This window comes from Salpingoeca rosetta, assembly GCF_000188695.1.
Source record: "Salpingoeca rosetta unplaced genomic scaffold supercont1.24, whole genome shotgun sequence".
NCBI classification, from domain to species: Eukaryota; class Choanoflagellata; order Craspedida; family Salpingoecidae; genus Salpingoeca; species Salpingoeca rosetta.
This window is the reverse complement of record NW_004754910.1, coordinates 332,521-356,617: the sequence shown is the minus strand read 5'-3', so window position 1 is coordinate 356,617 and position 24,097 is coordinate 332,521. Positions and strand designations below refer to the sequence as shown.

The 24,097-nt window shown below is 55.3% G+C and overlaps 7 protein-coding genes across 7 annotated transcripts in view; 4 read left to right on the top strand and 3 right to left on the bottom strand.

Annotated features, from left to right (window-relative positions):
* Positions 1-5: 5 nt before the first annotated feature.
* Positions 6-5,706, bottom strand: PTSG_08587 (uncharacterized protein). The gene is made up of 13 exons (XM_004990321.1): positions 5,633-5,706; positions 5,288-5,351; positions 4,985-5,079; positions 4,788-4,827; positions 4,456-4,557; positions 4,179-4,243; positions 4,042-4,087; positions 3,833-3,916; positions 3,234-3,585; positions 1,883-2,983; positions 1,659-1,710; positions 706-1,307; positions 6-572 (listed from the first exon to the last, which is right to left on the bottom strand). Exons 2-13 carry the CDS (start codon positions 5,300-5,302, stop codon positions 76-78), a joined length of 3,051 nt encoding a protein of 1,016 aa, XP_004990378.1. The 5' UTR covers positions 5,303-5,351; positions 5,633-5,706; the 3' UTR covers positions 6-75.
* A 214-nt stretch (positions 5,707-5,920) lies between these two features.
* PTSG_08586 (uncharacterized protein) lies at positions 5,921-8,934 on the top strand. Its single transcript, XM_004990320.1, has 8 exons — positions 5,921-6,234; positions 6,485-6,577; positions 6,798-6,889; positions 7,084-7,194; positions 7,555-7,746; positions 8,013-8,085; positions 8,331-8,420; positions 8,546-8,934. The coding sequence occupies exons 1-8, from the start codon at positions 6,139-6,141 to the stop codon at positions 8,663-8,665; spliced, it is 867 nt and encodes a 288-aa protein (XP_004990377.1). The 5' UTR covers positions 5,921-6,138; the 3' UTR covers positions 8,666-8,934.
* Positions 8,935-8,960: 26 nt separating this feature from the next.
* Positions 8,961-12,063, top strand: PTSG_08585 (uncharacterized protein). The gene is made up of 10 exons (XM_004990319.1): positions 8,961-9,136; positions 9,447-9,486; positions 9,632-9,713; positions 9,840-9,910; positions 10,107-10,165; positions 10,390-10,516; positions 10,764-10,827; positions 11,127-11,241; positions 11,402-11,518; positions 11,711-12,063. Exons 1-10 carry the CDS (start codon positions 9,035-9,037, stop codon positions 11,825-11,827), a joined length of 894 nt encoding a protein of 297 aa, XP_004990376.1. The 5' UTR covers positions 8,961-9,034; the 3' UTR covers positions 11,828-12,063.
* Positions 12,064-12,170: 107 nt separating this feature from the next.
* PTSG_08584 (uncharacterized protein) lies at positions 12,171-13,437 on the top strand (the record flags this gene model as incomplete). The annotated part of the gene is made up of 2 exons (XM_004990318.1): positions 12,171-13,235; positions 13,414-13,437. The coding sequence occupies 2 exons, from the start codon at positions 12,171-12,173 to the stop codon at positions 13,435-13,437; spliced, it is 1,089 nt and encodes a 362-aa protein (XP_004990375.1).
* Positions 13,438-17,871, bottom strand: PTSG_08583 (uncharacterized protein). The gene is made up of 15 exons (XM_004990317.1): positions 17,663-17,871; positions 17,350-17,431; positions 17,014-17,083; positions 16,790-16,852; positions 16,576-16,649; positions 16,280-16,352; positions 16,017-16,074; positions 15,790-15,856; positions 15,460-15,522; positions 15,180-15,263; positions 14,971-15,031; positions 14,653-14,741; positions 14,312-14,428; positions 14,092-14,134; positions 13,438-13,810 (listed from the first exon to the last, which is right to left on the bottom strand). Exons 1-15 carry the CDS (start codon positions 17,793-17,795, stop codon positions 13,607-13,609), a joined length of 1,281 nt encoding a protein of 426 aa, XP_004990374.1. The 5' UTR covers positions 17,796-17,871; the 3' UTR covers positions 13,438-13,606.
* Positions 17,872-18,503: 632 nt separating this feature from the next.
* On the top strand, positions 18,504-19,705 carry PTSG_08582 (uncharacterized protein; the record flags this gene model as incomplete). Its single annotated transcript, XM_004990316.1, has 4 exons — positions 18,504-18,701; positions 18,881-18,952; positions 19,152-19,207; positions 19,369-19,705. The coding sequence occupies 4 exons, from the start codon at positions 18,504-18,506 to the stop codon at positions 19,703-19,705; spliced, it is 663 nt and encodes a 220-aa protein (XP_004990373.1).
* Positions 19,706-19,977: 272 nt separating this feature from the next.
* Positions 19,978-24,097, bottom strand: part of PTSG_12757 (AGC/DMPK/ROCK protein kinase) — a 25,892-nt gene continuing 21,772 nt past the window's right edge. The window contains exons 48-55 of the mRNA XM_004990315.1: positions 23,785-23,913; positions 23,276-23,542; positions 22,932-23,078; positions 22,533-22,644; positions 22,306-22,367; positions 21,904-22,026; positions 21,123-21,671; positions 19,978-20,879 (exon numbers count right to left, since the gene is read on the bottom strand). Of these exons, the coding sequence (XP_004990372.1) occupies positions 20,127-20,879; positions 21,123-21,671; positions 21,904-22,026; positions 22,306-22,367; positions 22,533-22,644; positions 22,932-23,078; positions 23,276-23,542; positions 23,785-23,913 (2,142 nt within the window). The 3' untranslated portion in view covers positions 19,978-20,126. The remainder of the gene's footprint in view (positions 20,880-21,122; positions 21,672-21,903; positions 22,027-22,305; positions 22,368-22,532; positions 22,645-22,931; positions 23,079-23,275; positions 23,543-23,784; positions 23,914-24,097) is intronic.

The window sequence follows — 24,097 nt, the reverse complement described above, 5'->3', positions numbered from 1 at the left end:
AGACAGACAGACAGACAGACAGACAGACACACACGCACAGACACAGACAGACAGACAGACACAGACACAGACACATCAGGCAAAGGGGTTGCTCTCGTGGAGCTGGCGCGATGGCTGGTCACCATCATCACCAAGCAGCGCTGAGGGGTCATCATCATCATCAAAGTCGACGTCATCATCCTCGTCGTTGTCATCCCCATTGATCTGTTCGTCCTTGCTGCCATCATCGTCATCACCAGCCTGCCTGGCGCTCACCATCTCCACCTCATCATACAGGTCTTCATCTTCCATCAGCGTCACCCCACCTTCCTCCTCCTCCTTCTCCTCCTCCTGTTCTTCCTGCTCTTCTTCTTCCTCTTCTTCTTCCATCTCCTCCTCTTCCTCTTCTTCATCATCACCATCATCATTGGCAAGTTGCCGCTGCAACTCCTGAATGCGTGCACGCAGCGCCTTCTCTTCCTCGTCCATGTCCTCCTCATCTTCTTCTTCCTCTTCCTCCTCCTCCTCAACGTCTTCATCGTCGCCGGTCGCCACGTGCTCCTCTTCCTCTCCGTCTTCCTCCTCAAGCAGCTCTGTGGCGTCATGCGTGATTGGGGGAGCAGTATGAGCACAAAAGCGGCTTTGCCATGGTCGCATAGAAAACAGAAACACAGTCCAAGCAAGCCCAAAACACAGGTGCACACACACAGACACACAGACACACACCGTCATCGGATGGAGGGACGTCTTCGTGGACGGGAGCTGCCTCGTCTTCTTCCTCGTCTTCTTCCTTCTCGTTGTTCTTGGCTTCCTCCTCGTCTCGCTTCTGCACTTCCTCCCGCTCTTCTTCAGGTTCAGGATCAGCGCTCACGTCATCGCCGCCGCCAACAGCCGCCGCCTCGCGGTCCGGTTGCTCCTGCTCTTGCTCCTGCTCCTGCTCGGCCGTCGCGTCACCGCTGTCAGCATCGCAGTCGCCAGCGTCTTCGTCCTCGTCGTGGGTAAAGGCGCCTGTCTCCGCCTCCGTCACGCGCTTGTGCACTGCCCCGCTGCCGCCCACGTGCTCGTATTCGGTGTCAGTGCGTGTGCCGACCTCCCTGTGCTGAGCCGTCTCCAGCGCCTGCATCTTCGCCTTCAGCGAACCGGCGGCAGTGGTGCCGGTGTCCACCTCCTTGTGGGCAACAGGTCGTGTCGCGTGCTCACGAAGACTTGATACCTTTGCACTGAGGTCCACGTGCACGTCCGGCACGTCTGTCTTGGCGACGGGTCTGGCGGCACTGGCAGCCATCTGCTCCATCGTCTGCTTCACCTTCACAGACATGGACCGCTTCCTGCAGCAGAAGGTGGGAATGGGGGGGGGGTGTTGGCAGGGTTGGTGTGTTGCGTGGGGGATATGAGCGTTGGCAGCAGGAGCGTGTTGCACGTTACCCATGAGCACATGCATGCGCAGATTGGTGTTGGGCGTGGGAGGGCGATGAACGAGCAAGTTCACGATGCTGTGGAGCAGCAGCAACGCAAGCACAAACCACCAAACAAGCAACACGCACACACACGCGCGCGCACACAAACAAACAACTCACAAACTAACAAACAAACCAACACACACACACACAGAGACACACAAACACACACACACAGACACAGACATACACACAACGCGACAAGTGGTCAAAGAAGCTCACATGGGCTTCTCCTCAATTGGCGTGCCCGTGACAGAGTTGGCCTGCTCAAACACTGCAAGACAATCAGCACAGGTGCACGTGAGCATGCGTGTGAACAACACACACTAGTGTGACGTGTAACACGGTCACAGACAGACAAGAACAAGACCAACACCAACAAGAACAAGACCAACACCAACAAGAACAAGCACAAGAACACCAACCACCAGCAGGTGTTCTGGCACCTTGGAGTTTCGAGCGAAGAGAGCCGCCACCTTGGCGCGCACGCGTGATGCCAGGGGACCGGAACTTCTCTGCCTCAAGCTGATCGTATTTGGCGGCAACAGCGGCAACACTGCCCTTGCTGCGGGGCGTCGCATCAACGCCACCGTCACCACCGCCATCACCGCCACCCTCACCGTTTGCCACGCCCCCGTGCTCGTGCTCCTCATCGCTGTCATCGGCCGGCCTGCCCCCACGTGCCAGTGCAGCCTCGTATGCTGCCACTTTGGCGCTGCGGCGGCGCGTGCCCGGCGACTTGTGCTCGTCGCCGCCATCGCCGCCGTGCGCTGGGCTGGCGAGGTGCGATACGGCCTGCTGGTACGCCGCAAGTTTCTGCTTCAGCGAGACGGGGGAGGACGTATCTTCACGCTCTGCAGCCGCAGGCGCTGTATGCACCTCTTCCTGGTGCTCGTCGTCCTGCGCCTTTGCTGCGGGCTTGGGTGGCGACGGCTTGCTGCTCACGGCAGGGCCGGTCTTCTTCACCTGCGCCGCGGGCTTTGCACTCCGCGCTACTTTCTGTCGCGTTGGTGTGGCAGCAGCAGCAGCAGATGAGGAGGTGGAGGGTGGTGCCTTTGGCGTGGGGGCGGCGGCAGCATCGCCATCACCGCCACCGGATTTGCCGTGGCGGAACGATGCGCGCATGGCTGTGCGGAAGCGAATTGGTTTCGTGCTGGCGTTGGCCTGGCTGGCGCGCGCCATGCTCGGGCTCGTGGGCGGCAGCACCCGACCCTCCACCGCTTGCTCCTCTTCTTTTCCCGTTGTTGGTGACACAGCCTGTGGCTGTTCTTCCTTGTCCTCCTCCTCCTCTTCTTCTTGTTGCTGCTGTTGCTGCTTCGTCTTCTTGCGCTGCTGGCGCTTCCTCATGGCCTCCTCAGCAGCAGACAACTTGGTCGTCTTCTTTGTCGTGGTCGTGGTGACCCGCGCAGTGGTGCGCGTCTGCGTCACCTCCTCCACCTTCACGCCACCGTCGTCTTCGCCTTCGCCTTCATGCTCCTGCTCTTCCTCCTGCTGCGGCGCTGTCTCGTCCGATTCCTCGTCCGTCGGTTCTTCAACGTCAAAGTCGCCTGATGTTTTGTCGTGCGCGTGCGTGTGCGTGTGCGTGTATGTGAGCATGGGTATTGTATTCATGTGCATGTGCGTGCAGAGGAACTGCGTGTTCAATTTGTACTGCTGCACAAGTATTTCAAAGTGGCAGCATTGAAAGCAACATGGCCAATAACCATTGCCCATGATATTGAGATACAACACACACACAGCACACACACACACAGCACACACGCACACACACACACACACACACGCACACGAACGTACCCTGGTCGGATGGCGTCTTGGATGTCTTTGGAACATCGATGACCTCAATGTCGACGGTATCGGAGACGACCACCACGTGCTGCTCAACCACTTCCTCTTCCTGCTCCTTCACCTTCTTCGCAGCACTGGTCGCCTTTGCAGGGGACGCGCCACCCTTGCTCGCGCGCCCTTTGCTTGTACGCTTGCCCGCACCTGCGGACTTGGCGGGCGTGCGGCGCGCTGCAGCCGATGACGTGCGTTTGCCTGCAGGCACGCCCTGCTGCCGCTTCTTGGCAGCCGATGAAGCAGCAGCAGAAGAAGCAGCGCGGGGCGTTGGGGTGCGGCCCTTGCCTGTAGCGCTCGTCGCACGGCCCTGGAGCACGGAATGGGAGTAGTGGTAAGGTGGAGGGAAAAGAGAAGAAGGAGCAATGCGTTGGGTCGGGGGTGGGGGTGGAATAAAAGGCAGGTGAGGAGTGGAACTAGGAGGAGGAGGCAGGTCGAAGGAACAGCGTGCAAAGACGAGCGACTGCATTGCACTTGGGGGTACACGAGTGAATATGCAATTTCCAATCGCATGAGTACTTCCTCACTCCTCTCCTTGTCTGCCAATGTGATCTCACCGCTGGTGTGCGGGCGGAAGCAGCCCGGCCCGCTGCCGACGATGTCTTGCGCGCGGGCGTACGGGCGCTGCTGGAGGCGCCACGCTGATGCACGCAAGCACGCGACAAGGTGTATGCCAGTCACGAATGAGCAGTGCGCAACGAGCGTGGGAGTGGTGGGTAGCATGTGCACTGTGTCTGACGTGCTTTTCGTGTGATTGTGCCTGTACCTTGGTTGCCGAAGTTGGGGTCTTCTTGGCACTTGCCGACTTTGCCCTGTCGCGTACAATTGGCCGCAAAGTGAGTGTCACAAAGACGCAAGCACACACACACACATACACACATACACACACACACACATACACACCGTGGAGAAGCCTTGGTTGTCGTCGTTGTCTTCTTGGCGGGTGACTTGGCGGCGGAATCCTCACCCTGTGCCCACGATTGCAGTCGTTTGGTTCAACATTGGCAGTAAGCTGGTGTGTGGTCGGGTGCGTGCATACATCCACGCATGTGCACGCCACCAAACGCGCACAGATGGACACGAACTCGCACACAAACACACACACGAACTCGCACACAAACACACACACACACACACACACACACACACACACACACGCACGCATGCACATGCGACCGACCTTGGGTTTGAGAAACTTGACCATACCGGCGGAGACAAACACGCCGTGGCTCGGCGGGCACTTGAAGTAGCGCACGCCCTTCACAGCCCCATCATTGAGGCCCTGTGCTCACACATCACATCACAGAGTGCACAAATAACACAGCCCAATTTTGACAAAGGGCCAAGGTCAATGGCAGTAGCAACCATCAAGTCAGAGAGAAGAGAAGGAAAGGACGCAAACGTGCGTGTGTGTGTGTGTGTCACGCAAGATAAACGGGTCACGTGGGAGGCACAACATCGTATCAGTAGCAGGCAGCAGCGGCACATGACTGCAATCAAGGGCCCCCTCACGTTGGGTTTGTCCAGGAACACGCCCGCCAGCTTGCTTGTCCTGAGATGGCCACAGTTGGACACAGAGGTGGCAAATGGAATGGGTAAGCAGCAGTAAAGTGAGTTTGGAGTTGTGGTGATATTCACGCTTACAGTAAAGAACGGCAGTAGATGAAGACAGTGACACCGGGCCTCACCCACAGCCTCGCACGACTCACTTTGCGCCTTTGATGGGTCCCCAGTACGCGAGTGTGCCATTGCCACGCCCTTCAACTTTCACGCGGTTCCCAATCCATGTTTCCAGCTTCTTGTGCTGTGTAGTACAATAATGGTGTGGTACTCGTGACACCCGCGTGACAGCGCATAGATGCAAGGGCAAGATGGCCATTCATACAAGACACAGTGCATTCACAGCGCACACAGTGCAACATACTCGGTGCAAGCACGCTTGCGCACACGACAACACACAAACACACAACACGCACGCACACACACACACACACACACACACACATTCACACCTTGGCAGAGGACATGATGGCAAATCCCGTGGAAGCAAAGGGGGAGCTGTCCTTCCTCTGGTTTCTGTGCCGTCCGTGCAAGAATCACCCACAACAAAATACAAACAAACACCACAGTTAAGCAACGGCAACCACCAGCACATGCATCAATCAAAGGCGAACAACACAGCCATCTCACTCCCTGCTATCGCCCTGCTTGCACCTCTTCGCTGCCTTCTTGTCTTCCTCACCACTGCACCTCCTCACGCACGCCATGTCCATCCATCCATGTCCGCTCTTTCGCCACCTCTGCCCTCCGCCATCCAAACGCCAGCACCTCCTCTTACCACCACACTAACCACTCACCCACTGTTGCTTTGACGGTTTTTCGTTTGGACGCAATGTAGAAAGTTTGTTGGAAACTTTACTCAACCCTCCGCAACATCATCACACTTGCGGTTCATGAAGCAACAAAGAAGCCAAGAAACAAGCCATCACCCAACACGCCTGCACTTCACGACGCGCACACGCAGATGCGAGAGCGAGAAGGTTCCGTCGCACACACGCGCACGCTTTGTTGCCTTCCCTATGTTGAGGTGACGTGATGATGTGAGCTTGGGCCTGCTCGAGTGTACTCAGTTGCATTCAGTGTTGCGTTCACTTGTTCATGGTTATTCTGTCGTCTCATTCACCACGAGCACAGCAACCACACACCAGCCACAAGGGTCATATTTTCTCATCAACACCGCCCCTCCCCCCTCCTCCCCATCTGGCCTGTTCACCATTCACCCAGCAACCAAATTAACGCTTGAGCGCCTCCTCTCTCCACATTGCAGCTACCCGTCACCCTTCGACACACGTCCTAGGCAGCCATGTCGACGACGGAGAGCATGTCCAGCGGGCAGCGCATACCGGCCCACATCCACTCGCCGCGGTCCATCAGCTCCATCGTGGTCCTCGACATTGAGGTACAGGCTCTCCATGCGTGTTGGCATGCGTTGTTGGCTTTGCTTGTTTTCCGGGGAGGGGAATGGGCGTGTCCACTCTGTGACAGAATGCATGCATGCTTGCGTCTTGACTGGCTAATCATGGTGCCAGATGTTGCCCTGGCCGAGCATGTCACACGACACAGCCCCACCATTTGTGCCCTTGAAAGCAGTGCTCACATGAGTTGGGTGGGTGGCTTTTTGTCGATGCTTCTGCACACGTGCATGATAGCGGAGCACCTCGCTGTTCAAGTGGAACATGTGGACTGCCCTCTTCAATCTCCTGACAAGCTTCATCATCTTTGCTCTCACAGATCAAGGCAACGTACGACTGAACTGGCTCTGTGTGTGTGTGTGTGTGTGTGTGTGTGTGTGTGTGTGTGTGTGTGTGTGTGTGTGTGTGTGTGTGTGTTGGGGGGGGGGCGATGTGGGTGGTCCACTGCCTATGTTACTGGAGTCGCGGTTGCGACTGTTGCTCGTATATGTCTGGGTGTACCTGTTCTTGGCGCTCACGTTGGTTGTGGCGTTGTTTGCCTCCACGTTAGTATGCGCTTGTGTTTACCACATATGCCAGTGAACGTGGCAACCCTGAGGAATGGGCCCCCGTTGTCAGCAACAAAGGCCGCTCTGTCGTTGGGTAAGTCTGCCTTGTTGCTGCTCTGGAGCCCTTGTGTGTGTGTGTGTGTGCGTGTGTGTTTGTTGTATGCTGGGCTTGGCGTTGTATGTGGGGGATGACACGCGTTTGCTGGGTGCCAGTGTGTTGTGTCATCTCATTTTCTCATTGCTGCGTGCCTTGCTCGCGGCTGTCTTTACCGTCTTGTTGCTGTGCAGGTATTATTCTGGCATCTTTCTACTGCTTGCTGCCCTGGATCACCTGCTTGTGGCGACGGTGCTGCGTCGCTCATACGAAGACTACCTCAAGCTCGCTCAGAACCCGTACAGGTGCCGTTGCCGTGGCGTGTGTGTATATTGTGTGAGTGCGTGCGTTTGTATGACATGCTGTGCGTGCCTATATGTTTGCACATGCGTTGTTGTTGTTGTTGTTGTTGTTGTTGTTGTTGTTGTTGTTGTTGTTGTTGTTGTTGTTGTTGTTGTTGTTGTTGTTGTTGTTGTTGTTGTTGTTGTTTTGTTGTGTGTGTGTTGCCAAAAGTCACGCCGTGTGGCATGCCACCGCGCCCTGTGTGTCACGCCACCCCACACGCTTCCCTCCCTCCCCCTTCTCTCCCTCTCTCAATTTTGCACAACAGCTCACCACGTCCAACTCCACTTGTGTTGCCGTGGTGCACGTGTGACATGCTGCAGGTGGATTGAGTACAGCCTGTCTGCGTCCGTGATGCGGGTGCAGATTGCGCAGCTCTCTGGCGTGCTGGATCTCCACCTCCTCATCGCCATCTTCGGCCTGACCATGTCCACCATGCTCTTTGGCCTCACTCAGGAGATCACAACACACCATCTCCAGGGGCAGCCGGAGAAGAAGACGCTCGTTCCCTTTTGGTCCGTTGCCGTCTTGTGTTGTGTTGTGTTGTGTTGTGTCGTGTCGTGTCGTGTGTGTCTATGTGCGTGTGTTTATGTGTGTGTGTGTCTGTCTATGTTTGAGTGCTTGCTTGCGTCTCTGTGACTGTGTGTAATTCAGTTTTGATAGCCTACCGAGGTCTGCAGCGCTGGGTGTTGCATGTCCATGCACCGTTATGGACATGGTAACCAGACTCGCGATCGTTCTCATGTCTCACCGGATGCTGCGCGTTGCTGCGATGCCACAGGTGTGGGTTCATTCCCCACGTGATTTCTTGGGCAATTGTGACGTCATACTTTTTCCAGGGCGTCAGCACTGGCGTACGTGACTCTGCATGCGTGTGTGTTTGCGAGAGTACAGCCGTGAAGGGTTACATGCGCATGCACGCGTCTGTGGAGGATTTTCATGCGCAAGCAAGTGTGTGCGCTGGCGTACTTCTCTTTCCTTTCTTGCCTTTCTTGGACTGCTTGTTCTGTGCTTTCCTGCCGTTTGCGCGCTGTCGACAACACCCTAGTTCTCACCGCGGGCCTCTGGCTGTTTCGTGCTTTGATGATGATGATGGCAGGATCCACCGGGGTTTGTGTGGGCGATCATCTTCATCCTCTTCTTCTGCGACCTCACCTTTGCCATCAACATGTTCCTGCAGCTCAAGGAGGTGCGTTCGTGGTGTTGAGTGCAACACAATGGACTGTGCGTTTTCGGTAGCTCTCAAATATGCATACTCGCTCACACACACACACACACACGCACACACACACACACACGCACACACACGCACAGATTGGCAAGTGGAAGGACTACTTGTATGGGGAGATTGTCTATCTCGTGCTGTCGCTGACTGCCAAGCAGCTGCTGGCATGGATTAACTATGGAGGCACAAACGCGCTCAACTCATCCTAGTTTACAACAGCACCAACATTGGTGGTGATCGTGGTGATGTTCATCACCTGCCTCCACCACTCACACATACACATGGCTGTGCATCTCTTCCCCTTGCTAATGGTTATTGTCTTGACTCTTTTCCTGCTTCTATCGCTTCTGCCTCTTTCTTTGCACGTGCGTGTATTCCTGTCAGTCTATCGTATTTCTCGGCCCGTATGCTTGCCTGTGTGTGTGCGTGTGTGTGTGTTGTTTGTGCGCTTGTGCAATAATAAATTCTTCGTGCCTGACGGAATGGATTCGATGCCAATTTCAAGGGAAGGAAGACCACAAACACAGCACACAACCACGCCCAACAACTACGAACAAGAACCAACAGCACAGCAGGCGATGGAGGCGAAGCTGGACGCGGCGCTGCAGACAATCCAGCAGCAGCAGGAGAAGATCGAGGAGCTCGAGGACATGGTGCAGGCCCTGCTCAACTGCTACAAGGCATGTGTACATGTATGCGTGACTCTGTGTGTGTGTGTGTGTGTGTGCGTGCGTGTGTGTGTGTGTGTGTGTGTGTGTGTGTGTGTGTGTGTGTGTGTGTGTGTGTGTGTGTGTGTGTGTGTGTGTGCATGATTGAGTGTATGATTGGTTGGTGCGTGAGGCACGGGCAAGTCTGTCAGGTCAGAAGGACAAAGGACAGACAGATTAGGGCAGGTGATGAGGCAGCGGTGGTGCAGCTCTGTCTTGGTGACATGATGTGACTGGATGCCATTCCCTTGCTTTGTGGGGCGATGCCGCTGCTTGGTTCTAGGACGTGGAAGCCCGCCTTGATGACACATTCGACGGCGACTGTGCGTTGGTCGATGGTTTTGTCGGGCGCGTGTTTGAAGTGTTTGAAGGCCTTGGGGGTGCGTGCGTGGTCCCGTGTGCCGCTGCATCATGCTCATAATTGCCCTTTTTGCCATGGTGTGCGGGTTCCAAACACACACACAACAGCGGTTCCGCTGTACGGATCCTGTTACGGGTACCTGCAGAAGCTGAGTGGTGGCATTGCTGGCAGCAAATGGAAGCGGCGATGGTACGATACGTGCGTGTGCGTGTGCGTGTGCGTGTGCGTGTGTGTGTGTACGGATTTAGCGGTCTCACAGTTGTGTGTGTGTGTGTGTGTGTGCGCGCGCGCGCGTGTGTGTTGTTGTTGTTGCAGGTGTGTGCTTGAGAACGACGGCATTCTGTATTATTGGAAGACGGCGGCCGCGGCCACCGATCCCTCTGCAGGTCGGTCCTTGCTGTTTTGCGTGGTTGCGAGGGGTTGGTAGTGGTGGTGGTGTGGATTCTGTCAATCTACGCTGCAGATGCTGCTTCTCATGCTTTGTTTCCCCGTGGTACTTGTTTGTCACGCTTGCTTCCCACTTCCTCCACCCCTGCGATGTGCCATCTCACGTCACTGCAACGTGCATCGTTGAACTGGCAGACAAAGGGGTCATCCCCCTGGCCGGCTACAGCCTCAACGCTGCAAGCGACGACACAGACGTGGGTACCGGCAACACTGTATATGTGTATTGTGTGTGTGTGTGTGTGAGTGTGTGTGTATGACGCTCCTCCACTCCTCTCCCCCGCACGTACGCACTTACACACACACACACACACACTTACACACACACACACACACACACACACACACACACACACACACACACACACGCACGCACACGCACACACACACGCACACATGATGCCACGATGCCGCCGTGCAGCTGACCCTCCGGCTCGTTGGCCCGCACAAGAAGTCGTACGAGTTCCACGCAGAGTCCCGCTCAGACAAGCAGCGCTGGGTCACTGCCATCACAGAGCAGCTCGAACGCATGGAGATTGACAGCACAGGTGCGTGCATGTGTGCGTGTGTGTGTGTATCTGTCGGTCTGTGAGCACGTGCTTGTACTGTTATGTGCTTGTGTGGGCTAGCGTGTATTCGTGTGTACTTGTGTGTACTTTTCTGCATGTATGCATGTTGAAACCATAAACGTGCCCCTTCTGGCGTGTGTGTGCGTGTGCGTTTGCTGAGCGAGCGTTCGTCCCTCACTCTGCTCTGTTGTTGTTGACCTTGCTGATCACCGTGCCATCGCTGCAGGCGGGATGGGCCGGCGACAGAGCGTACACCGCGGCCGCGCAATCTCGCGGTCCAGCACTGTCGGGTGCGTATGCTTGTGTGTGTGTGTGTGTGTGTGTGTGTGTGTGTGTGTGTGTGTGTGTGTTTGTGTCATGTGCTGTGTCTTGCACAACCGTCGCTCTCCCTCTGTGTCTCTTTGCATACACACTGCGCGTGTGCTCTCTTTGTCTTTGTCTCTGTCTGTGTCTCGCTGTCTCGCTGTCTCTGGTCTCTCTCACACACCCACCCACGCGGCCTCCTGGCGCTCATTTGTCGCCGTTCACCCCTTCTCCGTCTCTCTTCCCCTTCTCCCCTTCTCTTCTTCTTCCTCTCGCTTTGCTGCAGGCGCACGTCCCCTGTGAACGAAATCAACTCGTCCCTGCTGGAGACGTGTACCTTCAAAGGATGGGTGCTGCGGTATGCGCAGACGGGCTGGACCCGCGCATACGCCGTCCTCGATGTCAGTCTTCCCGCATGCACACACAAACATGCACACACACACATACACACACAACATGGCCTGCATGCAGCGCTGTGGTTGCTCTTCCTATGCTCCCTCTTGCTCATGTCCTTTCTCTCCTTGTCTGTTGGCGCGTGTGCGTTTATTGTGCACTTTGCAGGCGGATGTGTTGTACATGTACAAGAGTGCACGGGACGCTGCCGGCGCGCTCGTGCTCTACCTCGCTGATGCAACCCTCTCTCCGATATACCCCCGCGATGACCTCTTTACCTTCGAGGTGCGTGCTATCACATGTATGTGTGTACATGTGTATGCATGTGTGTGTGTGTACATGTGTATGCACGTGCGTGTGTATGTGTGTTGGTGTTGATGATGAGCTCAGAAGGAAGGAAGACAGCTTATGAACAAGCTGTATCCATGTTCGCTTATGCTCGCTCGCGCCCACATGTGTACGTCACCTCCTCTGCAGATCCGAACTGCCTCTGGTGGTGCACACACGTTTGGATTCCCGGATGAGGGCGCTTGCAAGAAGTGGCTGGAGCACTTGTCGGCTTCCACCGGTGGCACAAACGCCTCCTCTGCATGACATGCACATACACACACACATACGCCCATACACACATACACCCATACACACACACGCACACACTCACTCATACTCACACACCCATACACACATACTCACACACACACGCTCTCTCTCTCTCTCTCTCCATCTCCATCTTTGCATCTCTCTCCCTCTCCCTCCGCACACGCACGCACACGCACGCACGCACACCCTTTGTTACTGTCGTGGTATATGTAGTAGAAGTTATATTGCGCAAGCACGTGGTGCAAACACACGCACACTCATGCAGCCAGACTCAATTCACCCCATCATTGTGGAAAAGTGGTTGAAGCTGTGACCAGAATTCGGCGAGAGGCGGACGATGATGACCACAACCACAATCAAGCAGCGCTTCACGTGGGATTGCGGGCTGGCGTGCCTGGCCATGGCCTTGCAGTCCCACGCCAGTGAAGACAGTAAACACAGCGAAGATGGTGAAGGAGGGACATGCACGCAGCGACAACCGCAGCAACAACGGGAGGAAGACGCGGTGGAGAACGTGGAAGACCTGAGGTTTGCGCAGCTCAGTCTGAGTGGGAACCACGAAGCCATCCTTGATGACGTCTTGGAGGCGTTCCAAGCATATACGAGCGGGTATGCGTGGACAGTGGAGCTATTGTATGTACTCAAGACAGCGTTTGATACACCGAGTACCCTGTGCACCACCACGACAGTCCTGGACGCAGACGCGTACGCAGACCTGCCCTTCTACAACAACAGCACACAAGCACCCACAATGGACCGCCCACTACACCCACAACACCACCAAGAGCAGCAGCAAGAGCAGCAAGAGCAGCAAGAGCAGCAGCAGCGAGAGCGACCCCTCGACCAGAGCCACGAAGACAAGGAACAACAGGAACGCAGTGGCCAAGAAGGCACAGTTGATGTCATGTCGTGGGCGTTGGACCTCGCTGCACCAGCATGCGGCTCCATGTCCACTCCAACAGCGGCCACAACAGGAGGGACAACCACAGCGTGCGCCACAGCAGCAAGCACATGCGGTCCAAGTGGCGTCGTGAAGCAGAGCGTAGCACAACTGTATGAGACAGAGGCCCCGGCCATGGTGGATGCGCGATTGACACTGGAAGAGCTGCTCACACTGCGAGCTAACGGACTGGCCATCATCGTGCTTGTCAATGTGCTGCAGCTGGACTGCCGTGACTGCGGCCTTCCCACCGCGGACTACACTCAGCCATACATTGGCCACTACATCGTCTTTGAAGGCCTGGCTGCCACAACAGGCGAGCAAGAACACGTGGTGTTCCGGGATCCAGGGCAGGGGCGGTGCTCCGAGAAGTGTGCAGTGCGTCGTGAAGTGTTTGATGCTGCCCGGACCGCCCGTGGCACGGATGACGATATCCTCGTGGTCGGCGCAACGTGCGATCAAGTGAAACAGATACTTCACGATCACCAAGCACAGCAGCGATAACAACACCAACAAGAAGAGCAAGGTGCTTGTTGTTGTTGTTGTTGTTGTTGTTGTTGTTGTTGTTGTTGTTGTTGTTGTTGTTGTTGTTGTTGTTGTACATTGTATCACGTTGCATTGTGCGCTGTGTGTTTTGTAGCCGTGCAGGCAAAGCCTTGAATAAGCGAGTTCCACTTCAATTAAAGTTTATAACAGAAACAACACGTCATTTGAGGCGAAGCGCTTGCAGCAGCAACACCACAAACCTGTGAACATGCCAACAAACCAAAGCCATCACAGTAACGCCCCTCCACCATCATCACTCCTCCACCCACTGCATGGGTGATTGCTGCTCACGACGCCATCTGCTTGCACATCCACGCGAGGCACCACTTGAGGTTGGTGAGCATGAACTTGAGGGCCTTGGTCCAGTTCTCCTCCGTGTTGTTCTGCATGCATATGGAGAGGTTCTGCTTCCCGTCGCTGATTGTCCCGTCCGCGTTGACGGCATACGGCAGCTTGAAGTGCGGATCATGCGAATCGACATTGTCCTTGAACTGCAAGAAGGTGAACAATGTCCGTGTGTGTGTGTGTGTGTGTGCGTGAATATATGAGCGTGTGAATGTGAATGCGTGTCAATGTGTGTGCGTGTAAATGTGTGTGTGTGTTGTGTTTCAAGAGCACAATCAAAGTGTATGTTACTCAAAACGCCGCGGTCTGCATCCGTCCTCACAAATGTGCATCGTGAAAGCTACGATCGCACACACACACACACACACACACACACACACACACACACACACACACACACACACACACACACACACACACAACACACCTGGCGAACACATTCGAGAAAGTGCTTCATTCCGCTGTCAAACCTGACAGACGACGAAATGACATGCAGAGGAAGGTTTCGGGTGAGACAGTCATGGCGGCACATAGACAGACATACAGACAGACAGACAGACAGACAGACAGACATACAGACAGACAGACAGACAGACACACACACACACACACACACACACACACACGAACGCGCACGTGTCAAGTACTTTGGGTCTGAGAAGAATCGGGACCCTGATCCGAAGAGTGGGAGGTCCTCTGCGGGCTCCGTATCCGACCGCTCGACGCGAATCCGCGATGAACTCCCGTTGGGCAGCAGCTGCCGCCTGGTTGAGCGAGGGTTGGATGTGCATGTGCATGTGTGTGTGTGTGTGTGTGTGTGTGTGTGTGTCCGTGTGCGTGTGAGTATGTGTGTGTGTATTGACTTGAAGGCAATGCTTGCCCATCAACCACAAACATCACCAACCGCAATGTCAACATCAGCACCAATGTCACCGTCAACAAAGACAATACAACAGCCACATCACATGCATGCGTGTGCTTGCCGCACCCCTTGAATGTGATGCCGAGGCGTTGGGCCATGATGTAGAGCAGCAGCACAGTGTGGCCCCAGCCCGCATTCACCTCGCCCCACGACACCTGCACACCGAGGCAGCGGTGGTGGTGGTGGTTGATGTTCGTGAGGACGATCAGCGTTGTTATTGTTTGATGATATTGGATGGTTTGTGAACGCATGGGAGGCACACGTGACCCATTGCACAGTGAAATTCAAAGCAAGTACTACTTCAATTACTTCAACAGCTACAGCTACACCACCACCGCCACCACCACCACCACCACCAACACGACCATGCCGACCACGACTGACCGGAACAGACGGGAGGCGGCCGAGACGAAAGCCGTTGATTGTGCCAAAGTGCGAATCGTACCTGACGACGCAAGATGTGATGTGATGTGATGCCGTGTGTGGTGATGTGACGTGAGGTGAGTGGCGTTGACATGTCATGTCGCAGATGATGCAGAGAAGATACCAGCCAGCAATAATCCCACGTTCACACGTTGCCAGCGGGTGCGCACCAGATGTGGAACGTGTCGTTGAAGACGTTTGTCTTCTTGAGCGCCTCCAAGTGCTGCGACGCCTGGTGGTACTGGTGCTCAACACTAAACAAACGCACACACACACACATGTGTGTGTGCAGCACAGCAGTCATGGTGAGGCCTTGCTGAAGTCGCTGTGTGTGTGTGTGTGTGTGTGTGTGTGTGTGTGTGTGTGTGTGTGTGTGTGTGTGTGTGTGTGTGTGTGTTTTCTGAGATGACAACGGAGGAAGGGCTGTCCATCGTGCGCTCGTGAACGCACCTGTCCTGCCGCTCCTCAAACTCAATCAGCTGTCGCTGGTAATCGTTGTACTCCCGCCAATACCTGCAGCAGACACAACGGCCACGTGTGTGTGTGTGTGTGTGTGTGTGTGTGTGTGTGTGTGTGTGTGTGTGTGTGTGTGTGTGTGTGCGAAGATGTGTGTGAGGAGGTGCACATGCGTAGAGCTTGAATGTGCCTGGTAGGCAACTGTCCGTGAATCAAATGGTCGCACTCTGCCATCGACGAGTCCACACTCCCCCCCCTTCCCCTTCTTCGCCTCCCTCCCCCTTCCTGCAACAACAGCGGGCATTGGTGTGCGGTTGTGCGTACTTTTCCTCCTCCTCCTCCAGGACCTTCAGCTCCGCCTCCTGCGCCGCTTTCATTTGCGCAATCTCCGCTGGTGTTGCGCACACGCATGCACACGCATGTCATGGGCACGTGAGGTGTTTGAGGAGTCAAGGAGCGCTGGCCTTCAAAACACACAGACACATATACAAGCACACATGTACGTAGGAGAGTGCAGGTGCGTGTACAGCATCGCATGCGTTGGGAACCACCTCGCTGCTTCTCCTGCTCTTCAATCTCTGCCAACGCCTCTTTCTCCTGCTTCTCAAGCTGATGATTGTGATGATTTTGAGGATGGACATCCAGTGACGAAAGGACGTGAATGGGTCGGAACAAAACACGAAAAAAAACCCCACGCACACTGTCTCTCTGTGTGTGTGTCTCGCACACACACACGCACACATTCTCGCACAAGCAGTCACACACACACACAAGCACACACAAGCACACACAAGCACACATGTACATCACTGACCTCTGCAATCTCGGCCTCGATTTCTTCAACTGAGGTCGTGACCTTCAGAGACGACAGCTCATCCCACAACGCTCTGAATGACACACACACACACACACACACACACACACACACACACACACACACACACACACACACACACACACACACACACACACACACACACACACACACACACACCGTGTCAACCACGCGTGGAAAGGCAGGCTGTGCAAGCACTGATGTTCTCAGCGCTTGGCTGTGATGGGAAACACGTTCTACCTTCCCTTCAATGCCCTCCCCCAGTCCACACGTACTCGTAATCCTGCTTCTCCTTGTGCGCGTGTTGCAGCTCGTCATCAAGTTGATCCAGCAGCGAATCCGTGCACGCCTGCCAGCAAGAATCCAAGAATCAGCAGGTCAACAACACTGTGAGCAACGCAACGCAGCGCTCGCAGCACAATGACCATGGTACCACAGGATGGCTGAACAAACAGCTATTGTGAACAGTGCGTTGCAGGCTTGGCGCACCTGGCACAGCGGGTGGTCGAGGTTTGTTCGGGAGGAGAGAAAGTCGAATAGCGCCATCGCAGACTGAAAACCACAAGCGGGTTTCGGGAATGTGAGCAGGGGAGTGAGCAAGCGGTGAGCAAGCGGTGAGCAAAGAGTGAGAAAGGAGTGAGCAAGGAGTGAGCAAGCGGTGAGCAAGCGGTGAGCAACCCATCCTGCACAGTTGTACGGACGTGCAACCGCACCTGGTTCTGCTGCTCCTTGGTGTTCTGTGACGAGTTGTCATCCAAGTTGCCAAAGTTTGGTCGAACGTACCTGCACATGGCATGTGCATGTGTGCAGGATTGGTTCAGACGACACGTCGGAAGCTGTGGGGCAGTTTTGAGCATGCATATCAACATGCAGACACACATCGACACATGTACTGGCAGGCAGACAGATGGACAGATGGATGAACGGACAGAGAGAGAGAGAGAGAGAGAGAGAGAGAGAGAGAGAGAGACACACACACACACACACACACGCACGCACAGACAGACAAACACGCACACAGACAGACAAACACGCACATACACACGCACTTGTCGTCGACAATGTCTGTAAAGTTTTCGTCGTCTGCATCGCCAACGGTGGGCTCTGCTGGTGCCTTGACAGAGGACAACTCTACACGGAAAGGAGAACAATCGAACCACAACTCCCCGCGTCAGTGGAACAACAACATTCGATCATACACACACACACACACACACACACACACACACACACACACACACACACACACACACACACACACACAACAACCGAAGCAAGGCAGCGAAGCAACGCGAAACAAACAAACCAAACAACCAAACAACCACACACGCTCCTTTGTTCCCCAAAGGCTTTGCGTCTCACCTCGTGCAAACGTCTCCCTCCTGCCCGCGGTGACATCTGAGAAGTCTGCATCCAGCTTCAACGGGGCACGGCACGCCTGGCAGCAGAAGCCGACCATCGTCGTCTGCGGCGTCGTCGCTGAGGTGGACGTCATCGCTCTTTTTGTGCTGCTGCCTGTTGTTCGCTTCGCTTTTGTCTTGCTTCTTGCTTGCTTCTTGTATTGGTGGGTGGTTCAATGAAACTGATTTCAGTTGTTTATCAAAGGCAAGTTTGCCTTTCAGATGAAAGGCAGATTTCTATTTTTACGCCGTGAGCGGACAGGACTCGCCATCCACACACTGCCGCGCACCCCACAAACACACAAACGCGGAACTGCGGTGTTGTCTGTTTGGAAAGTGCAGTGTTGTCACATCTGGCGTGCCTCCACAACAGCAGGCAATGCAAGGCAAACAGCAGCAGCAGCAGCAGCAACAACAACGCAATGAACAGTCACAGCATGCAGCCAACAAGCAGATGTGCAGCGGTGGAAGCTGTGGAGGGAACATAACTGCAACAACAGCAACAGGATGAATGGAGACACAACGTTCGGTTGTTCATTTTCCTCCACTGTGCCAACAACAAGACAGCAGCAGCAGCACCACCACCACTACCACCACCACCAACAGCAGCGATCAACGCCAGAGAGCGCGGTTTGAAGCATCAGCCAAGGCAGCCAGAGCAGCAGCAACGCTCCAGACACGAACAAGAACCGGTATCCATCACGTGACAGCGAGCGACTCGGCAACACATCGAAGAACAAGAAGAACAAGAAGAACAAGAAGAAGCACTCCAGCAGACACACACACACGTACGCAGCGCAGCCATGACGACGGCTCAAATGTACTCGTTCCACATGGACTACGATTACCTTTTCAAGTTCATCATCGTGGGCGACGCAAGCACTGGCAAGACAAGCCTGATCAGCAGGTACACACACGGCGTCTTCCCAGACACAACCGTGGAGACCGTTGGCGTGGACTTTTTCTTCCACCAGCTTAACCTCGAGGGCAGCAAACTCAAGGTGCGTGTGTGTGTGTGTGTGTGTGTGTGTGTGTGTGTGTGTGTGTGTGTGTGTGTGTGTGTGTGTGTGTGTGTGTGTGAGGGAGGGGTACTTGTGCGTGTTTGCGTGTGCATGTGCGACTGTAGGTCCATCTATCTCTTAACGTGCGCAATCACACACACACACAACCACATCCACAGGTCCAAATCTGGGACACAGCCGGGCAAGAGCGCTTCCAGTCAATTATTCGCAGCTACTACCGCGGCTCCCACGTGAGTTTGTCTCTCTTACTGACCCTTGCGTGGCGTGTATGTGTGCGTGTATGTGTGCGTGTGTGTGATGTGTGATCGTTGCACACTTGCAGTTGTCCCACGTGCGAGTTACCACACGACAACACCAGAGCCCATTCCATCAACATGTACATCCTAACACATACACATGCATGCATCACCGCCTCTTGCTTTTCGTTAGGCCGTCATCTACACATACGATGTCACAGACCCAGACAGCTTCGACAACCTCTCGCGGTGAGTGCCGTGCTCCCGTGTTTTGTGTTTGTTCAGGTAAAGCACATGCATGTGCGCACACAGGTTGCGCGCACACACACACGCACACACACGCACGCACATTCATGCACACACTTGCTCACACGTGTTACCGCTTGTCATGTGTTGCTGTTGCTTGGTAGGCGGTGGTTCCCTGACACAGAGGCGCACATCGCACCCGGCACGCTCAAGGTGCTGGTGGCGAACAAGAGCGACCACCACCGCGCGCTGCCAAATCTGATTGAGCGCGGGCGCGCGCTGGCTGAGGAGCGGGACATGCCATTCTGCGTCGTGTCTGCCAAGACGGGGTCCAACGTCGACCGCACCTTCACCACGCTTGCAGAGGACTGCCTCCGCGCTGTGCAGGCAAACAAGCTCTCCGTGCGCAGGCGAAAGCCACTCGATCTCTCCAAGAAGGTGCCGATCAAGATGCCAACGAAGTCGTCCTCCATCTTCTCCTCCTGGTGCTCTCTCCTCTAGGGCGTGCGGGCGCTGTCATGCTCTCCACATCAGCACGCTGATGCCACGTTGTGTGCACTCAATCCCACACACACACACACACACACACACACACACACACACACACACACACACACACACACACACGCACACACACACGCACACACACACATACAGTTGGATGCGCTTTGTTCTGAGCTCGTGGTGCTTGCTGTTACATCGAGTTTACTTGGTGTGTGCGCCCCCCTCTTCCCTTGTTTCTCGTTCTTCCGTGCACCATTAGTTTTGTTAGCTCTGTTTTGACCTTTAGGAACTGTCGCTTGTCATCTATTTTGTGCTCCCCTGCGCTGACATGATATAAACACTTGATCCGTGATTCGCAGCCACGGTCACTAAGAGAAACACACACACACACACACAACACACACACACGTAAGGAGGGCTAGGAGAAGAAACTCCGCATGACGCCCGCAAACGCCGATGTCTGCGCCGTCTCGTGACACCTCCTGTGCAGGTCCTCCGCCTCCTCCTCCAAGCCAGCAGCCCGCAGCTGCATGCACAGCCCTTCCTCGTGCACCTTCACCGCAGCGTCCACGTTTGGCAGCAGCACAACGTCGTTCTGCTGCACGGCGTCCACAATCGTATCGCGCACGCGCACATACAGCCACGTGCCAGCAATCTGCGGCAGCAAGTGGAGCCTGCAGGCAATAAACGTCAGCACTTTGCGGCTGCGACGGCTGTCCTCCCTCGGCCGCAGCTGCTCCCAGTGCTCTTTACCGCGCTGATTTGCCAGCAGCCATGCTGTCGCCTGCAGCGGGTGCTGATCACGGAGGTTACCCAGCGCGCGCTCGACAGTCGCTGGCGGTAGTTCGTGATGTGCAAACTTGGCCTTGAACGCACACAGCATCAGGAACGTGTCGCCGTCCGCATCATGGACCAGCGCCATCTTGCACAGCAGCTCCCACGCAGCAGCAAGGCTCCCCTCTGCCCACCGCTGCTTCCCATCACCATCACCATCACCATCACCATCACCATCACGGCTGATGTGCGGGGCGACAAATGCGCGGTGCCAGGTGTTGAGGAGCGCTGGGCCGAGCAGGAAGCGGTCGGTGCTGCTGCCGGCCTCAGCCAGCACAATCTGCACCAGCGACACGGCGTCTGCACCACGCCACATGGACACGTCCACGCCAAGCGCCTGCATGAAGGAAGCAGGGCGGCGTTGGGGTTGGGGTTGGGGTTGGGTTGTGAGCGGTGGATGAATGGGAAAGAGAACGAGCTGGTGATCACGCATTAGATTGCTGCAAATGCAAGCAACGAATGACGCCAGCAATTCTCTTCCGCAATCACACACACACAGACACACACACACACAGACACACACACACACAGACACAGACACAGACACACACACACACACACACACACCACGTGTGCCCACCTCGTGCAAGTGTTTGGCGACGGAGAGTTTCCCGACGATGCGGTTCAGGACATCATCATCCCCTTCGCCATCGCCCTCGCTGTCACCATCACTGTCATCGTCGTCGTCATCCCACGTGTCGATGCGGTGCTGGTGGGCGGCCAGCAGCTTCGTGGCCTGCAACTTGAATCCAACCTCCTCACTCGACACTTCCGATGACAGCACATATGCACGCACTTCGCCAAGCGCAACGCGCAGCAAATCATGCGGGTGAACACTCCACTCGTCGTCATCGTCATCACTATCGTCATCATCATCGTCACTTGCGTTGTGGGCGTCGTGTGCTTGGTGCTTCTGTGCATCAGCTGCAGCTGCGAGTGTGTCCACGACGGCTTTGAGTGCACCCGTCGCCTCACACGCCAGCGGTTCTGCAGCAAACGCAGCGCGCACACACGCGCTCATCTCGGGCGTGCGCGTGTGTGCGTATGTGGCGATGAGAGCGCAAACGGCGTCCGATACCGCTGCCTCAAGATCGCGCACATCATCGCCCGCAATCACCGCAGCGGCAATCTGTCGGTACATGTATGCGGGTATGCGCGTGTATATGTGTATGTATGTGTATGTGTGTGCATGTATGTGTATGTGTGTGCATGTATGTGTGCGCGTGCGTGTGTGTGAGCGTGGGCGTGTGTGTAAGCGTGTGTGTAAGCGTGTAGCAAGGAAGAGCACAGCCATCCTACTAGCACGCCAGCAACAACCACACCACGACAGCACCATGACCATCATTGAGCTTGTGCGGAACCTTGAAGTCGCGGGTGGTTGCGATGACGCGAACAGCGAATGCAAACAGACAATCCGCATCATCACCGCACTCGAGAAACATCTGCTCATAGTCGTCGCCCAGCTGTGCAACGCGGTGGGACAACTAAGTGGTGTGTGGTGTGCATGTGTGTGGTGTGCATGTGTGTGCGTGTGATATGTGAATGTGTGTGTGTGCGTGTGATTGTGGGATGTGTTGCGTCGTGAGGAGAAATCAGCGGTGCATCAATTCGTATTGACAGGTGTTGCAGCACGCCCGCACAACGATAAACGCAACACACATACACACATACAACACCTACACATAACACACACACACACACGCACACACCCTCTCTCTCTCTCTCTCCTTCTGTGTTGCACGGCATTGACCACACAGCCTCACCCTCATCGCTGGCTCCGCCGTCAGCTTCTTCCTCCTCTCCACCATTCGCTCGATGGTCAGGGCTGTCAATGTGAAGAGTAAACAAGAAGAACATCAGTCAGCACCAAGCACGGGAGCAACCAGCACGAGGCGTGGTAACAGGTGGCCAGAACAACGAAGTCACATGTACGCAAGTGCCACTGGTCAAAACAGAGCGGCAACTGCACCATCCACTCATCACTACACACCATCGTCGTCGTTGTCGCTGTTGGCCGTTTGGCGCGCTCGTTTGATGGCGGATTTGTAGCAAAACGAAATGACGACACGCGGCCAGTTCTCATCCACACACACGCGCAGGAACTGTTGGGAGTGGAGGAAAATAGAGAAGGAGGCGGCATGTGAGGTGTAGTACAGATGAATGCATGCTGCAGCACACACCAACAAACACACACGCACATGACGTGTATTGAGACTCAACGCTAACATGCACACAATGCACACACGCACACACACACACACACACACAGACACACACACACAGACACACACACAGACACACACACACACACACACACACACACACACACACACACACACACACACACACAAACGTGCACGTTCAGGCATGACAGCCCACCAATCTTCACCTGTTCCAACTCCGCTGGCGCTGCGCCATCAAGAAACGCAATCGCTGATTCCCACATGTCCACAAACGAGCGCGGGACGGGGTCCGATGAGTGCACGTGTGGCAGTTGCGCCGACTGCACCTCTTGGACGGCCAGCAGCATCAGCACCTGGTGTGTGCGTGTTGGGAAGGGGGAGGAAAAGGCGAGGCGGAGGAGGAGACAAAAGGGAAAAGTGGCGAGTAATTACATTGAGGACAGCACGATGACACGTCATTGCATGCAGCTCTTATCACACACACACGCACGCACACACACACGCACGCACACACACACACACACGCACAGACACACACAGGGCATCTGACCTGCATCTTTGTAAGTGTGCACACGCGTGGGAGTTGCTCTGCCAACATGTCCACGTTATCCCGCGTCACAGCAGGCTTGATGGCCATCATCAGTGGCGACAGCACAAAATGCTGCTGCTGCTGCTGTTGTTGTTGTTCTGGCTCCTCCTCCTCCTTATCACCATCGGCTGCGGATGTGTGGGTGGCGACGATGCGTTTGTAGTCGCTAATGTTCACGCGGGCGGTCCTGAGGGCGTTGATCACCTCAACATGTACGGATGCGGGCTCCTGGTGATGGGGACATGATTGTGAAGGAGAGCAAGTGAGAAGAGTGCGGGAATCAGACGATGATGCAAGTGGAGCATTGTTTGCAAGCAGTTGCCCAAACGTAATATCAATGTCACTCACTCACTCACCCACCCACTCAAGCACCCACTCACCCACCCACTCACCCACCCACTCACTCACTGACTCACGCACTCACTCACTCACTCACATACACACACACACATACGCACAAGAGCGAGTACCTGCAACACCGTGATCTGTTGCCCCGTCTTGTGTTGCGCTGCTGCTTCAAACGCCGCACACACGCGCGCGAACGTCTCGACGCCTTCAAGATCGGCGTAGGAACTGCGATCCCAGATGGACCGAAGCAGCTGCAGGCACGCAACATGCAACGCGTTGGGGGGGGGTGTTGTGTGCGTGTGAATCTATTGGGTATCAAATGGCCAACAACTGAAGGTGATCGCCACACACACACACACACAGAGAGAGAGAGAGAGAGAGAGAGAGAGAGAGAGAGAGAGAGAGAGAGAGAGAGAGAGAGAGAGAGAGAGAGAG

Excerpts from the sequence above, each read along its gene's own strand:
- PTSG_08587 (XM_004990321.1), bottom strand. Across the intron at positions 4,088-4,178 it reads ACAACCAAGGCTTCTCCACG|GGCAAAGTCGGCAAGTGCCA; the intron begins GTGTGTATGTGT and ends TGTACGCGACAG. Across the intron at positions 573-705 it reads CGTCCCTCCATCCGATGACG|AGCTGCTTGAGGAGGAAGAC; the intron begins GTGTGTGTCTGT and ends ATGACGCCACAG.
- PTSG_08586 (XM_004990320.1), top strand. The coding sequence starts at position 6,139 with ATGTCGACGACGGAGAGCATGTCCAGCGGGCAGCGCATACCGGCCCAC. Across the intron at positions 7,747-8,012 it reads AAGACGCTCGTTCCCTTTTG|GTGTGGGTTCATTCCCCACG; the intron begins GTCCGTTGCCGT and ends GCGATGCCACAG. Across the intron at positions 8,086-8,330 it reads TCCAGGGCGTCAGCACTGGC|GATCCACCGGGGTTTGTGTG; the intron begins GTACGTGACTCT and ends TGATGATGGCAG.
- PTSG_08585 (XM_004990319.1), top strand. The coding sequence starts at position 9,035 with ATGGAGGCGAAGCTGGACGCGGCGCTGCAGACAATCCAGCAGCAGCAG. Across the intron at positions 9,137-9,446 it reads CCCTGCTCAACTGCTACAAG|GACGTGGAAGCCCGCCTTGA; the intron begins GCATGTGTACAT and ends GCTTGGTTCTAG. Across the intron at positions 10,166-10,389 it reads CTGCAAGCGACGACACAGAC|CTGACCCTCCGGCTCGTTGG; the intron begins GTGGGTACCGGC and ends GCCGCCGTGCAG.
- PTSG_08583 (XM_004990317.1), bottom strand. The coding sequence starts at position 17,795 with ATGACGTCCACCTCAGCGACGACGCCGCAGACGACGATGGTCGGCTTC. Across the intron at positions 17,084-17,349 it reads ACAGACATTGTCGACGACAA|GTACGTTCGACCAAACTTTG; the intron begins GTGCGTGTGTAT and ends TGCCATGTGCAG. Across the intron at positions 15,264-15,459 it reads TTTGAGGAGCGGCAGGACAG|TGTTGAGCACCAGTACCACC; the intron begins GTGCGTTCACGA and ends GCGTTTGTTTAG.